Source organism: Phycomyces blakesleeanus (genome assembly GCF_001638985.1).
Source record: "Phycomyces blakesleeanus NRRL 1555(-) unplaced genomic scaffold PHYBLscaffold_10, whole genome shotgun sequence".
Classification (NCBI taxonomy): Eukaryota; Fungi; Mucoromycota; class Mucoromycetes; order Mucorales; family Phycomycetaceae; genus Phycomyces; species Phycomyces blakesleeanus.
Window position 1 is genome coordinate 1,052,782 of NW_017265143.1, and position 15,615 is coordinate 1,068,396.

Genomic DNA, 15,615 nt, shown 5'->3' on the forward strand with positions numbered 1-15,615 from the left:
ACCACAGCCCAAACTTGACAGTATTATATGGGTTCATTTACTAAACAGTTAAAGCTTGAAGATTTATTGTGTGATTATTATTAAAAAAAGAATAGTTTAAAAATAAGTATAAATACAGATATTCATGTATGTTAAAATCAAGTAAAATATCGACAGGACTGGCCTTTGTATTCTGTACTTGGAAAATAGCGCTTCGCCAATACTTCTAGTGTGATTTTTCTTTTGTATCTTATTTCGACAATAAACTAAAAAACAATGTTCCCTTTATTCCCTACTTCTTTCTATTAACAAATTGCCTTTAACCAACCAACAAACCAACCAACAAAAAAATAATAATTGTTCCCATTAAACTATATAATTTTAAACAAGTTTTTCTTCTTTTTGAGAAAGAAAAATCTATTTCAAACTCTTGTATTTCAATATATTTTTAAAGAATATGCACAACGTTGAAACAAGGACAAAATAGATATATAATATAAATGGGTAGACAGAGAGATCAGATGTTTTTTTTATGTACACTTCAAGTTGTATTGTAATTGTAATTGTAATATAAATCGGTGAATTGTGGGTGAGGAACTTGGCTTTGGTTGCTTGATTTTTCATTCTTTTTTCTTCTTTTCTTTTAAAAAAAAATGGGCGGGGGAGTTTTGGCTTTATTGATTAATAGGGTAGGGTAGGATAGGGGAGGGTGTGCGTGTGTGTGTATGAGGGGGGGAAGACAAACTTATGATTCCTGGGCGGCATCGGCAACCTCGGACCACTCTACTTTTGCAGCCTTGAGAATACTGGCGACATATTTTGGTGCCTGGGGAACGTCGATGATCAGATCTTCGTAGTTCTCCATAAATGGCTTGATGGCCTTGATGTAGGTTTCACGGTCTACAAGGTTTTCGTTGTAAAACTCTTCGATCATGCCACACACAGTGTCAACATCCTCGGCCTTCTTTTCGACTACACCGAGCATCTTGGATACCAAAGTAACGCGGGACTCTTCATCAAGTTCCTTGACACACTCAACCAACTCCTTCTTGTCACGCAAGCTAAAGTATTCTTCAATAATGTTCTTGCAACGACGCTCAATCTGTTCCTGGGTCAGCTTGGGCTTCTCAGGAGCAGCGCTGGGAGCAGCGGCCTCCTCAGTCTTGGTATCGTCATCGCTGGTTGATGCAGTGCGGGGTACAAGGTTGAGCTTACGACGTTCAGTAGGCTTCTCTTCATCATGACCTTCACCGCCAAGAGCGCTGAACATGTTGGTCATAGTAGCAGGACTGGCACGGCCATCGGAAGCAGGACTCTTCTTCTCGTTGGTGGTCTTGGCAACGTTACGTGTAAGACTGGCAAATGGACTGCCGGAAGGACCAAGAACATTGCCTCTAGGCTTGCTACGGTCAGTCTTGCCAAAGTTGCTAAGGTCATTAGTGCGGCCACCACGAGTAGTGTTAATAGGGGCACCAGTGCCCACAGTACTCCATCCATCAGCACCTTGTCCGTTGCCATTGCCACCGTTAGAAGAATCGTTACGCTGGATGTCACGACCACCACGGTGAGATCCCTGGCGAGCGACGGGGTGAGGAAGGTTACCACGCGAGCTACCAGAACGCTTCATGGTCTCCTTCTCCTCATTCTTAGCCTTCTGGGCCTCCTCACGGATCTGAGAAATGGTGGTGGGAGCAGGCTGGTTACCACGACGAGTGGCCCACTTGTTCTTACGCATATCCATAACATCGAGAATCATAAACTTGATTCTTGAACTAATGCTGGGGCTGTTCATCATCTCACGCATACGCTCAAAGTAGGTGTCCATCCATTCCTTGTTGTTACGGTTACTCTGGTCAAGATCTTTACCAATAGTGGTTACCATCTTGCACATAGTCTCGGCTTCTTCATCTTCGGCCTCATAGGGTCTGGGGCACAGACGAGTCAAACACTCGAGCATAATACGGTCGGTCAACATTCCACGCTTGAACAGTTCACCAATGAACTGAACAAGACCGAGACCCTGACGCTTAGCCTTGACGGCAGCATAGTACTCGTCGGACATCATGATATCAGCACTGCTCTTCTCATCGAGTTCGGGAATCTGGGACTTCCATCCACGTTCGAAACCAGTCTGACAACGGTTGAGCAAGTACTTACGGAAAAGGTTACCACCAGAGACGATTTCACCCTTGTTGTCCTTTACGTTCAAATCAACGATATCGTCGCTTGCGACCATCTTGTTGTACATCTTGCGACACAACTGAGCCCACATGCTAGCAAAAGGAGCTTCGTCACAAGCCTTGTCAAAAGTCAACTGGATGACGGTACGAAGGGACTGGCCATCTTCTTCCTTGGAGGACTGGTGAGCATACTCCCAGATCTGATCGGAGATAGAGTCGAACTTCTCGAGGGTCAGCTTGTTCAAAAGAGCCTTGACCTTACGGACAATGACTTCCTGAGGAATCATCTCGGCACCGGGAGTAGGGGTTGCGGGTTGGGCAGGTGCATCAGTGGCCAAAACCACGGGAACCCATCTGTTCTTGCTCTTCTCAAGAGGGACAACCTGGTCGAGAGGAATGGTGGGAGCACCAATTTGTTCTCTAGGGGGATGACGGCCACCCTTTCCTCCACCACGACCACTGCGTCCACGGTGGGAACCATCACGCTGCATACCACCTTGGCCTGAAGCGGCAGGAGGCAAACCATGTCCACCGCTGCCAGCACGGTGAGACAAGATACGTCCACCAGAGAATTTACCCATCTCCATGGGTCCTCCATCACGAGGGTTGTGCTTGAACATGCCCATATCCATGGGGTTGCCACCAGGGGTGCGAGGGCCACGGCCACGCTCTGAAGTCTGGCGACGCTGCATTCCACCGCCACCACGGGAGTTGCTATCGTTGTGCTCATCGCCAATGTTCTGGAAAGCAGAAAGATCTTCGGATGTAACAAGACACAAGGGCTGGAACTGCATCAAAAATGAAGGATCGTACTGGATCTTTCCGTTGCTGTCCTTGCCTTGGGGAGCCTTGACGTTCTTGGGGTAGGTTACTGCACTAAGATCATCGATTGTACGCATAGGAGTGTTGGACTTGGGACGAACAGGGGCGGAAGATGAAACATCAGTGTTGATGGGCTCAGGGATAGTAGCAGCAGGCTTAACAGCGGCAGCAGCAACCTTATCAGCAGCAACCTTGTCTGCGGCAGCCTTTTCAGCTTCCTTCTTGTCGTTCTCGGCCTTGTCGGCGGCGGCCTTGTCTGCGGCAGCTTTATCGGCGGCAGCTTTATCGGCGGCAGCCTTGTCTGCGGCAGCCTTCTCGGCAGCAGCCTTGTCTGCGGCAGCCTTTTCAGAGGCGGCCTTTTCGGCAGCAGCCTTTTCAGCGGCGGCCTTCTCGGCAGCAGCCTTCTCGGCGGCAGCTTTTTCGGCAGCAACACGGGCAGCTTCCTCCTCAGCAGCCTTTACAGCAGCAATGCGGGCAGCCTCTTCCTCACGTGCCTTTTTCTCGGCCTGCTCCTTGGCCAGACGTTCAGCCTCCAAGCGTTCCTTTTCTTCACGGGCAATACGCTCTCTCTCTTCACGGGCAATACGCTCAGTCTCTTCCTTAGCCAAACGCTCGGCTTCCTCCTTGGCCTTGAGCTCGGCTTCTTCCTTAGCTTTGCGTTCAGCCTCTTCCTTTACCTTGCGTTCGGCTTCCTCCTTAGCTTTGCGCTCGGCTTCCTCCTTAGCTTGACGCTCGGCCTCTTCTTTCTCAAGCTTCTCACGCTGTTCACGCTCCTTGAGAGCAGGGTCGACGATGGTGAGCTTGCGGGAAGGAGCAGGGTGTTTGAAGTCCTTTTCCTTCTTCTCTTCTACCTTATTAGGCTTTCCGGTAGTTGTGGTAGCACTGCTGCTGGCATTATCGAGATCGACAGTTTTCATGGTATCTGGATTGATAATGGGAATAGCCCTGCTGTTGCGGGGTTGGGGAACAAAGGATGGGGGAGCGGCAGGTACACCTTGGGGAGGGAGGTTGGAGTAGGCAGGTATCTGGTTCTGACTGTAATGGTTGTAGTTGTAAGAGGGCTCATACTTGGGGACAAACTATAGCGACAGAAAAAAAGATAAGTAAATACGCATACAACCCATAACACTATCACAACACAACACAACACGGCACGGCACGGCACGGCACACACATACACACGCACACACATATACACTATCTCTTTAACTCTAACAAAAGAAAAAAATTGATTCTATATGCTTACGTATTGGTTGGGGTTGGCACCATTCCATGTGTGGTTTACGGGAATGCTTTGGGGAGGCATGTTTGGAGATGCGTTGGCCATATGAGGAGACATCTTTTGATGATGAGGGATATAACCTGGTTGATGGTTTTGTGCAGGAGAATGAGGTACACCCATGGCACTGCTGTGCTTGTTTTGGCTGTAGTGGTGGCGAGGGGTGAAATGACGGGTGTTATGGTTGGCTTGATAATATGGTTGAGAGGTGTGGGCATCAGTGCCAGTGGAATGATTAGAGTGAGTAGAATCCCGACGGGTAGATGAGACCTGAAATGTGCAAGAAAAAAAAACAGTTGATTAATAACCAGTAATGTTATTTATTTATTTATCTTTTCCTTCTTGTTTTATTCTTCTTCTTTAAATCTTCTTTTTATATCACACCCACAACCATTCCAATAAATTACTCTTTATCACCAGAACCCCCCCCCCCTTCTTCTCTCTCCATTATCTTTGTAAACATTTTAAAACAGAGTAAGACTTACGGGTGATTCTGTTGCGGGAAGGCTTCCAAAGGTCACCTCTGTCTTGAAAAGAACGGGGACCTCACTGATTTCTACGGGGAGGGATGCGATAGATGCATCACCTGGCTGATTAATTGAACCAAACTGGATGGGAGCTATATTCACGAGTCAATAAAAAAAAATACAACAAGAATATCATACTATATTTTTTTTCATTTGCCACTCCATAATTATAATTATTATTTATATAAAGAAAATGATCTTACCAGCATCTGATGGGGGTGCTCTTGGGAGCTGAACCGAGGCCTGGCGAGGCTTGGACTGTGCGGGTGCAGATGCTAATGGGGTTGCCGATGCAGATGATGATGTGTTTTGGGCCTGTGCGTTTACGAGTTCTGATTGCGGTGATTCAGCAGCAGTAGACTTTGTGGGACTATATAAAATTAAAAGAAAGAAAATGGTCAAGGGTAATATGATATTTTAAGATGGTCATGCTAAATAATAGCAATAATAATCATACAACACACAACAGCAGTAGCCGCAGCAGTAACAGTAGCCGCAGTAGCTGCAGCAGTAACAGTAGCAGTAACAGAGAAAGAGAGTAAGAGATAGAGAAGAAAAAACCATATAGTAAAGAATATAATGATTCTTTCCCTGTACACTTCTTCTTCTTCTTCTTGTTTGCTCTGTTGCTTATGTTGTTGCTCCTGCTGTTGTTGCTCATATATATTTTTGGTTGTCGTCTTTTTTTATAAAAAAAAATCAGCTTCTTCCGTTGTTCCCACTTGACCATTTATATATTTTTCACAAGGAAAATAAAAATGGTAATTCATATTAAAAAAAGGATACACATTCGATGAGGCATTTTTGGCCAGGGCTGCAGCGAAAGATGGTGGCTGGGCCACTTTCTGTGCAGTAGGAGCTGGAGAGCGAGTGGCGGGAGATCCGTTTAGACGCGAGTCTCCATTAGTTGTCTTTGATGTAGAGTCATTAACGGGTGCTACTGGAACTGCTGGAGGAGGAGATGGGGTGGTGGAGGGTGCAGGTGAGCTTGACTTGGGTCGCTGTTGAGTATCCAGATTTTGTGAGCTTCTCTTTACAGCCTGTGCGTAGTTGGACACTTGTTGTGGAGTCGACTTTGCGTTGGTTTGTCCGGTCGTATTGGGAGTTCTATTCATTAGTTGAGATTTCTTAAAGTTGCATATCCCAGCAGGACCTATAGTGGCTTTTTGTTGTTGTGATTAGTTTTACCACGTCATCGCTTGTTGTTTTGTTGTTTTTATTATTATTATTTATGTATTTATTTTTTGTTTGTGTTTGCTATATGTATTTCTGCTTCTTGATCTTGGGATGATGCATCGAATCCTAAAGAAGTATATATATATACTTACTTGCTATTGCTTTTTGGTTTGGTGCGGTTTAAAAAAAAGGGATTAAAACAAATGCACCGAGCGTCGTTAAAGACAGAAAGGACGAAATAATTTTATGAAAAAACTCTGCTTTTCAAGAAAATAAAAAAAGCAATCAACCAGTGACGTCAGCTCCGATCTGATTTGATATACTTTTTTTTTAAGAAAAAAATATTTATAATATCAGTGCTGATATTATTATTACTATCGATTGAATAAATGATATGACAATCCTCTTTTACCTATAAACTTTATTAAAGAAGTTCATTAGAAAGTCACTATTTGATGTGGGATATCTTTGTATTATTGCAGACATCTTATCTACTATTCAAATCAAATTCTTGTATATAAGCCCTTTCTCTTATATAACTAAATATCTTTATTGTTCTTTGTAATATATCTAAAATACAGACACTTGACTTTCTTATATTATTTCTGTATTAATCGGACGATCAATTGTATCAGCGATCTTAAGGGTACGACATATTTAAATAAGAATAATATATAAGATTAATACTAATACTAATGGTTAAGTATTTGTAATAGTGCACAGTCTAGATATTATAATGTACATACTACTAATGAAATAGAAGCTTCAATTTTAAATATATTGACATAAAGAATAAAGACCATTCCTTCAGTGTTATAGTCGAGTGATTTGATTTATAAGAGAAGCTATGAACTGTTAGGGACCAGATATCTATCTATCTATAAAATGTTGGATATCGGGCTTCAAGTCACCATTGAGGGGGTCCGGTGGGATTGAAACATCAGCTCCCATCAGAAAATGTCGGTCCCTTAGAATTAACCACTATCCAATATGAATTCTTTATGTCTATGTACAAAGGTTGCTTTTATTTTTATTTATATATTTCTTGTATGTCTTTGTGTGCAGTCTATTTCTGGAAATTGTGTATATAAATATATATATATATATATATATATAAAAAGGGGAAATAAATAAAAACCTTAGTCTGGGTATTTCAATTCGGTTGGATTTTCAATGTTTAAATGCAAGTCACAGAAAAAAAGTAATACAAGTCTGGCAGTAGAGAGTTAAAAAAAAAACAACAACAAAAAAAAAACAAAAACAAAACAAAAAAAAACAACAAAAAAGGAAGTCTTTTTTTTTATAATACGTTTTTTTTATATGTATTGTTCACCCCCCCTTCTTTAATCCCTTTCAACATCCCTTTTTCCATGTCTTTATGGCTTAGAATGTAAATGTACTGCGCATTTGCTTTAAACACCGAATAAGAAAATGGCTAATTTAAAGTATTTGATTGGTTGGAAGTATATTTTTTATCTTTTTTTTGTTTTTGTTTCTTTATATCTATATATTTTATAGGTAAGAGGTGAAGAGGTAGCTAACATTATAGAAGGTTACTTTTCAATGACTACAGCTAATCAAAAAGTATGATCAAATAAAATACATAGTCATAAAGAAATTCTACTACTACTATTATTATTATTATTATTAATTATTAAATTTATTAAAGTTAATTGTCTTGTCTTGTCCTACAATTCAGAAAGAGGAATTTATAAATCCCAGTAAAGTCCGGCCTGGTCATTATAAAGACCGACGCTTTACTAAAAAAGAAAATTGTACTTTTTTTTTTCTTATTCGTAACCAAGAAAAGAAAAAAAAGGTACAATTTCTTGTATCCAATCAAAATTGAATTTATTTATTTTTTTAAAAAAAAAAAATGGTGTGCGAGTATTATGCTTTGTAAACCATCAAAGGAACTGAGATATCAAATACTTCAACAAAAGTTACGAATCAACAATTAGTCCAGCACAACCTTTGTCTTTCAATGGTTTATGATACATACATGTATATATTTGTGTGAGTGAAAAATAAACTGAAAGAAAGGCCTTTTTCAAGTTATTTCCATTTTGCTTTATGATCATAATAATTATAATCTTATTTATTCGTCATCTTAAAGCTCGCATTTTTATTCTTGGTTTGGCAGATAATGTTTTGTTACATGACAAAGATTGATAAAACTGCATATCGTTTACAATGTGCTTTGTATTTTTAAAGAAGTCTCGATAATCAATAGACTGTTTAATAGCCTCTTGTTTCAATATTCTTCTTCTCACCAACAGCCCAATTGTGGTTTCTATTCTATTTCTGTATTTGAGATAACCTATTCAAAAGTTTCATTTATTGTTCCGAATACGCACACAGACAAATGAATACATTAAAAGTACATAGACTTGATAGCTGATATCTATATCTATATCTATATCTATATAGTATGTGTACATACAAATATACATAGATGCATGTGTCCATATGTGTGTGTCTGTATATATATATATATGTGTATATTTGAGAACGTGTGTGTGTGTGTGTGTGTGTGTGCGCGTGTAGATTTCAACTTTGCCGACGTCATATCAATCCCTTCTATTTTATTTTATTTTCCCAGCAAGCCAGAATGAAAGGGCTTTATAGTAACCAGAAAATAAAATAAAATAAAATAAAATAACCAACAAAATCCATTTACTACAATTCCCGTCTTCTTCCATCCAAACGCACGATGATGCCTTTTCAACAACAACAGGATGGCACGTTTCCAAACTATACCAACCTGCAGTTCGGCAACTTCTCGCACGCACAAAGTCTAGCCGGAAATCTGTCCTTTGCGCCTGATTTTCACGCCCTTGATCAAACTGATCTTAGTTTTGTCAATCAAAACAATAATGCCAATGCAAATCCAAACAACCCACCATCTATGATGCATCCTTCAGGTCCAGTCGGGTTCCAACAACCTTCACAAGCTGTTTTTTCTCCTCAGACAATGCTTAACTCTCCCATGCAAAATACAGGTATTATTATTATTAATAATAATATTAACAATATTATCAATATTGTTATTTCTTAAGAAATAAACAAAACAAAAAAGAACATCGTAAAGAGAATGTTTATGTGTACGTCAAGTACTTGTTAATAAATACTTCATTTGCGCGCTTGGGAATCCTAGCACTCCAGGCACAATTGCAACACACAAGGTTATACCAAGGAGGAGGAGATATGGGATCTATGTCACCACAAACCTTTTTATATCAGCAACAACAAGCCATGGCAATGAGAGGTAATAAAAAAGAAAAGGAGAATAACTTTATATATATATATATATATATATATACGTGCTTATATGTACGTATGCATTACTGAATTAACCATTGTATTACTTTGTTATTATTTAAATTCCTTTATTTCATTATAGCCAAACAATCCCCGAGTCAATCGCCCGCATTGAACAATGCCACATTTCAAAATGTAGCAAACTCGCCAATGATTGTCAACAATAGCCCAAGCCTAGTTGGATATGCAGGTAGATCAGGAGAGCGTAACAAAAGACAGGGATCTGATGATGGAGCAGTGTCTTCTCCCATGGTAGCAAGTCATACTGCTTCTCCAATGAGCTTTGCTAATCAGGTGAGTGACATGAACCCATTGGTTTTTATACGGTAAAAAGAAAATAAAAGAGGAAAGGAAAAGGCAGGAAAGCTCAGGTCAAAGTTATTCAATGTTATTAATATATATATATATATATACAAAAAAAAAACAACGACAACAAATTCTGTGCATTATCTATCTATACAGAGTCGCGTTATCCCGTCGCAAGCCAATAATCCATATATGCAATCTAATGTTTTTAATCTCCAGCCTTTGATGCGCCACGATCAAATGGGTATGCTCCAACCTGGTATGACGAGTGCTTCGCCGATGACACCTGGAAGAAAGGCACCTTCATATGTAACGGCAAGTCAATATTGAGTAGATTTTCCCCAAAAAGAAAAGCATGAAAAAAATTGCCTGTTCTTATTATTAACTCGGTGTGGATCTCACTTCTTCTTCTTCTTTCTCTCTTTGTGTATATATATATATATTAGGATATGGCACAGACTGGCATGGATGATTTATTACAGGCACCAAAGCAATTTGGTGCTGCATTGCCAACCCACGTACAATCACCTATGCCTGGGCATTCCCCTTCATCTGGCACTCACAGATCAGCAACACCTAGTAGTACAACATCTACCCCTATGCAACAGCATCGACAGCTTGATCAACAGCAACAGCAGCAGCAGCTGCAGCAACAACAGCAACAGCAACAACAACTGCAACTGCAACAACAGGCACAACAGCAGGCACAACAGCAGGCACAGCAACAAGCACAACAGCAGGCACAGCAGCAGGCGCAACAGCAGGCACAGCAGCAGGCGCAACAGCAGGCACAGCAACAGGCACAACAACAAGCACAGCAACAGGCACAACTGCAGCAAAGACAACTTGAACAACATCAACAACATCAACACAGACAGCTTGATCCACAACAACAACATCATCTATTACTGCAGCAACAACAACACCATCATCAGCAGTACCATCAGCATCAACAACAACTCCAACAACATCAACATCAACACCATCAGCAACAACAACAACAACAACAGCAACAGGGTCATAAACAACCTAATAATAAGCGCGCTCGTGGTCGGTCGCCGATTTCTTCTGACGCTACTGTACAGTCATCACCAAAAGTTATTGATAAAATTGCTGAAAAGGATGAGGATGCGACATTGGTTACATATGCTCCCAAGACACGTAATGTTGAAACGTATGGCGGTATAGATCTCAAATATTTTGATAAATTTGAAATCAAGCCTGCTATTCCTCATCTTGGCGAACTTGGTAAGCTCTTATGTAAAAGGAACCATTGTAGGCTTGGATTCAAATAGGTTTTACGACTCAAAAAAAAAGAAGAAAGAAAGAAAGAAAGAAAGAAACGAACAATACACGAGATTTTTTAATTTCTTTTTTAAAAAAAAAAAGGTGCTGTGGATATTCAAGCTCTTATTATGTCCCTTAAATCGGGGATGAAGATGGAAGTGGCCAATGCACTCAATGTGCTTACAATGCTGTCAATTCAACAGCCGTCACTTCCACTCCACCAATGCGAGGATTTGTTGGATCTTCTGTTAGATATTCTCGAAAAGGACTTTTTTGGAGAGTCCACACGCTTCCTAAAGACAAAGACTAAGACAAGGTCCAAGTCCAGGTCCAGGTCCAAGTCTAGAACGAAATCCAAATCGAAGACTAAAACTAAACCCAAGATAAACGTAAACCTAAATGCAAATGCAAATGCAAATGCAAATGCAAATGCAAACATAAACATAAACCCCGACGACATTAAAACCGACACGACTCTTGTAAATTCAAAGCCAAGTGAAAAATCCAAAGCAGCCGTGATAGACTTTGACAAGGAAGCAAACTATGCCGAGCTGTTTGACATGTCACTTGATGAGATGAAGAGTTTGATACCCGAGCTTGAAGAAAGCACATCCGAAATCTGGCTGTCGTTACGTGAGAGATGCCTCTGTATTTTCAACCTGTTCCGCAACTTTTCGTTCATGACGGAGAACGTAGGCTACCTTTCGAAGCACCGACGATTTGTAACAACCCTGGCACGGATCGCAAGTTCGCCACGCGAGAATGAGACCCACGAGGCATGGTTTGTCGGCATCCGGCGAATGGATACTCTTGACCACCGCAAGACGATTCTGATCATCTTTTCGAATATTGCCATGACGTTTTCTTTGGATGAAACGACGGGGCCGGCTATTGTACGCCTGGCACACGATTTCTTGTTGCACGGACCTGAGACATATTATGCCACACTGGCGATTGATTTGTGGGCCAAGATTGCCGTTAATTACGGAAACCGAAAGGTACTTTCCCAACTGGTGCTTGAAAAGCAAGAGGAGGACGAGGACGGGGACAGGGACAGGGACAGGGACGGAGAGGATGGTGAGGACGAGGGTGAAGAGAGGGGAGATAAGAAAAAGGGTCGAAAGAACGACAGGTTTGAGTTGTTTGTTGAGCTGTGGACCGAGTTGAGTGCCGTGATTCGACGCGACTTCTTTGCGCCTGATGGGCGAGTGATGTTTGCATTGAACAGTGCGCAGTTGGCGACTTTGGAAATGGCAATGATGGGCCTGTACAATGTTATGGTGATTTCGGATGACGTGAGCCTTCGCCGGCGTTTGATTGACAGTGATAAAAGCGTTCCGATGATGATCCTGAGACTGTGTATTGCGCTTGCGGAATCTGGTAACCAGCACTTTGCGGTCGTGACTAAGCGCGGGATTGAGGTTGTGCGTGGGCTGGTGTGTGGTGGGGACGGAATGCGCCGACGACCGACGTTGCTGGACTGCGTGGAGAGCGAGGCACCAAAGCCATGTCTGGGCAGAGGTATACTTGACATGGGCTGTTTGCGGGAAAAGCTGATGCTCGCGACCGTGAAGCCGACAACCGATCCGGAAATTCTGCGTGAATTGTCTGATTTCGTGACACTGGTAGATGACGAGATTGGAGCATTGTAAAAGATCATTTTATATATATATTATATTATATTATATTATATTATATTATATTATATATACGCAAACATACACACCTAAATATATATATACACAAACACACATAGCAAACATTCAAACACACAAGCACACGTATACTCACAGCACACTCCCACTTACACTCACCCAAACTCACGCTCACATATACATATATACATATATACATATATACATATACACATATATATATATATATATCCATATTTATAATAATAAATAAACAAAGACAATCAACCTATTTTTAAGCTCTCAAATGTTCAAAAATATCATCATAGTCATTATCATGGGTTGGTTTAAATCCCTTTAACAAGATTTTTTTTTTGATTGCTTGACACCTGTCATGGGTGTCATTTTGTTTATTTCTTGATTATAAATGTAGAATGAAGAAATAATAAAAATAATAAAAATAAAAATAAAAAGTCAAGGGAACTTGCAAACAAAGAAAAGAAAAGAAGTGTTGTGGGTAAAGAAGAAGGGGAAGAAGAAAACTATGTACTCTCAAGGAATCGAAACGTGAAAGAAGACAAAATAAAATAAAAACTGTGGCTATGGAAACAAACAAAGAAGTGATGAAATATGTGTAAGGTGAAGATAAAAAAAAACAAAACAAAAAAATAAAGATAAAGTGGGTTGAATGTGCTAAGTGCTGGGGTGCTGAGTGAAGGGTATTCTTTTTGCTACTGCTGTTGTTGGTGTGAAAGGGAAAGGGGGGTTGGTGGAGATTTTTGTTTTTTTTTGAAGATTCCTGAAGTGTGCTTGTGCTTGTGCTATGGTGTGTTGTATAGTTTTGAGTTGAGTTGTGTTGTGTTGTGTTGTGAGTGATGAATATTATGAATAGAATATATGAATATGCAACAGCGATCATTTTGTACGTCTTGCTCGCTTGTGGCGTACACTGCTCTCGGTATCATCAGGGTCGGTGAGAGAGATGTGGGTGAGGCCACGCTTGGGACTATAACGGTATTCGGGAAAGGCTTCCTTGTGAGCTTGTTTTTCCTGTTCAGCCAGATCGTGCCACGGTTTCTTTTCTCGCTCCGTCAACTTTGCCCAACGACGTGAAGCACGTCTGAAATGGAAAGAAGGAAAGAAGGTTTTAGTTTAGTGCTTTTTTTTTTTTTCAAAATAATAATAATAATAATAATAGTAAAAAAAAAGTGACATGGATCAAATTCATTACTTTGAAATTTCCTCTGCACGAAGGGTTGGATCCTGAGATTTGAGTGCCTGACCATAATGGCAACGGAACTAATATATTTGTATATATATATAATATGTTAGTATTAAATACAGAAATACAATATATATATATATATATATGTTATTATTTTTTCTTCTTACGTGTATCCAAGCATTGCGAGGTCTCTTGATGTGGGCATTCTTGGTCAAGAACATGCTTTGGTCCATAGACACTGGGTTACCATGGACCATGAATGATACGCGAGTGTATGAGGGCGAAGAGAGATCAACTACGAGTGGCTCATGGTTGTCGGGAGTAGTGAGCCGGAGCGCGTTGACGAGGGTGTCGGTTACTAGACTGCCGGACCGATGATGAGCAGCCGAAGCAGCAGAGGCGGATGCGGCAGCCATTGTGGGAGAGATTGGCAGACGACGGCTAATGGGACCCGAAATGGTAGACATGGACGAGGTGGTGGAGGAGGAGGTTGGGGAGTAGGATCGGCCATCTCGCGGGTCCTCGCCTTCCGAATCACCTGTGGCGGGGTTGGATTGGGTCGGTGCAAAAGCTTGATGAGAGGAACAGCGCGGGATGGGCATATGCACACCCTGATATTGATAGTATTGATTCTGGAGCTGTATAGACTCCAGTGCCTCCTTGAAGGGTGGAAACACAAACGAGGCATGACTGTTGAGCTGAGGTGCAGGCTCCAAGAAGGCTGGTGGAGAGGGAAGTGAAAACAAAAAGTCATCTCGTTTGGTCATTGAGGGAGAGGTTGGTGAAGGTGGTCTATCGACTATGTAAAAGACATTTTTATATATAAAAAAGAAAATATGGTGATTAATATTGATTATTCTCTATACTTAATACTATTGTTATTATTATTTAATAGAAAAAGGATATATATATATATATATATTATGTATATTATGTATGTATATTATGTATATTATGTATGTATTTTATGTAAATTTGTAGATAAATAATATATAATTTATATATATACATAATTGTAATTGTAATTGTAATTGTAATTGTAATTGTAATTATTACCAGTGAAAGGGTCGCACATGTCGAGAATGGGTGGTAGTTCGATTGGCGAGGTAGATGGTGGTGGAGTATGGGCTGGATAGCGCACGTTTAATGAGTAGGGTTTGTTGGATTGTGGGCTCATTGAGTCGGCAGCATAGGTAGAAAGGGCAGTAGTGGAGCTTTCGTACTGCATTGAATAAAGGGGAGAAAGAAGCAAAGAAAGAAAGAGAACAGAAGACAACGTCCTTTTGACTGATGAGAACTGGCTTTCAAATAAAGATATAAAATAAAATAAATGAATACAGCAAAAGAATAAGATGCATCCCAATCATTACAGTCTCTTTTTTTTTTTTTTTTTTTTGCTTTTTTTGTGCACAGCTCCATTCAGCTAAAAAGCGATACACTTTTAATGAAGGCCGCATTTCAATTGACGATAAATGGCTTTCAAATATAGTAAAAAAATAAAATAAAAAAAATAGGTATTCGGCTAGTCTTCCGTGCCTGTCCTACATTTCCAACAATAAACCAGCCCATTCGAGGCACTTTATTCTTACTCTATTTTATATTATATTCTCTTCCTCATACCCCCCGCACACACACACACACACACATAGCATATATAACACGCTCACCAAAGCACCAAAGCACCAAAGCACACAAGCACACACAGACACACACACAAGCACACACAAGCACATACACGCACACACGCATATAAATATAAATATATATGTATACTATACGCACTATCTCATCTCATCTCCGCCCCACCCCCTCCCTTATTAGAGAAAAGTTGAATACTACTACTACTACTACTATTATTATTATTATTATTATTATTTGT

General features: G+C 40.6%; 3 protein-coding genes across 3 annotated transcripts; 1 reads left to right on the plus strand and 2 right to left on the minus strand.

Annotated features, from left to right (window-relative positions):
* Positions 1-1,687: 1,687 nt before the first annotated feature.
* On the minus strand, positions 1,688-2,446 carry PHYBLDRAFT_112188 (hypothetical protein; the record flags this gene model as incomplete). The annotated part of the gene is made up of 2 exons (XM_018428267.1): positions 1,688-2,176; positions 2,213-2,446. Coding segments are annotated over 2 exons (723 nt in total), but the record flags the coding sequence as incomplete, so codon positions are not given.
* Positions 2,447-8,589: 6,143 nt separating this feature from the next.
* PHYBLDRAFT_186974 (hypothetical protein) lies at positions 8,590-12,802 on the plus strand. The gene is made up of 7 exons (XM_018439307.1): positions 8,590-8,965; positions 9,121-9,231; positions 9,367-9,578; positions 9,747-9,899; positions 10,037-10,108; positions 10,676-10,838; positions 10,980-12,802. Exons 1-7 carry the CDS (start codon positions 8,677-8,679, stop codon positions 12,527-12,529), a joined length of 2,550 nt encoding a protein of 849 aa, XP_018291932.1. The 5' UTR covers positions 8,590-8,676; the 3' UTR covers positions 12,530-12,802.
* A 624-nt stretch (positions 12,803-13,426) lies between these two features.
* On the minus strand, positions 13,427-14,964 carry PHYBLDRAFT_77877 (hypothetical protein; the record flags this gene model as incomplete). Its single annotated transcript, XM_018443307.1, has 4 exons — positions 13,427-13,631; positions 13,743-13,810; positions 13,904-14,535; positions 14,793-14,964. The coding sequence occupies 4 exons, from the start codon at positions 14,962-14,964 to the stop codon at positions 13,427-13,429; spliced, it is 1,077 nt and encodes a 358-aa protein (XP_018291933.1).
* Between the last annotated feature and the right edge of the window lie 651 nt (positions 14,965-15,615).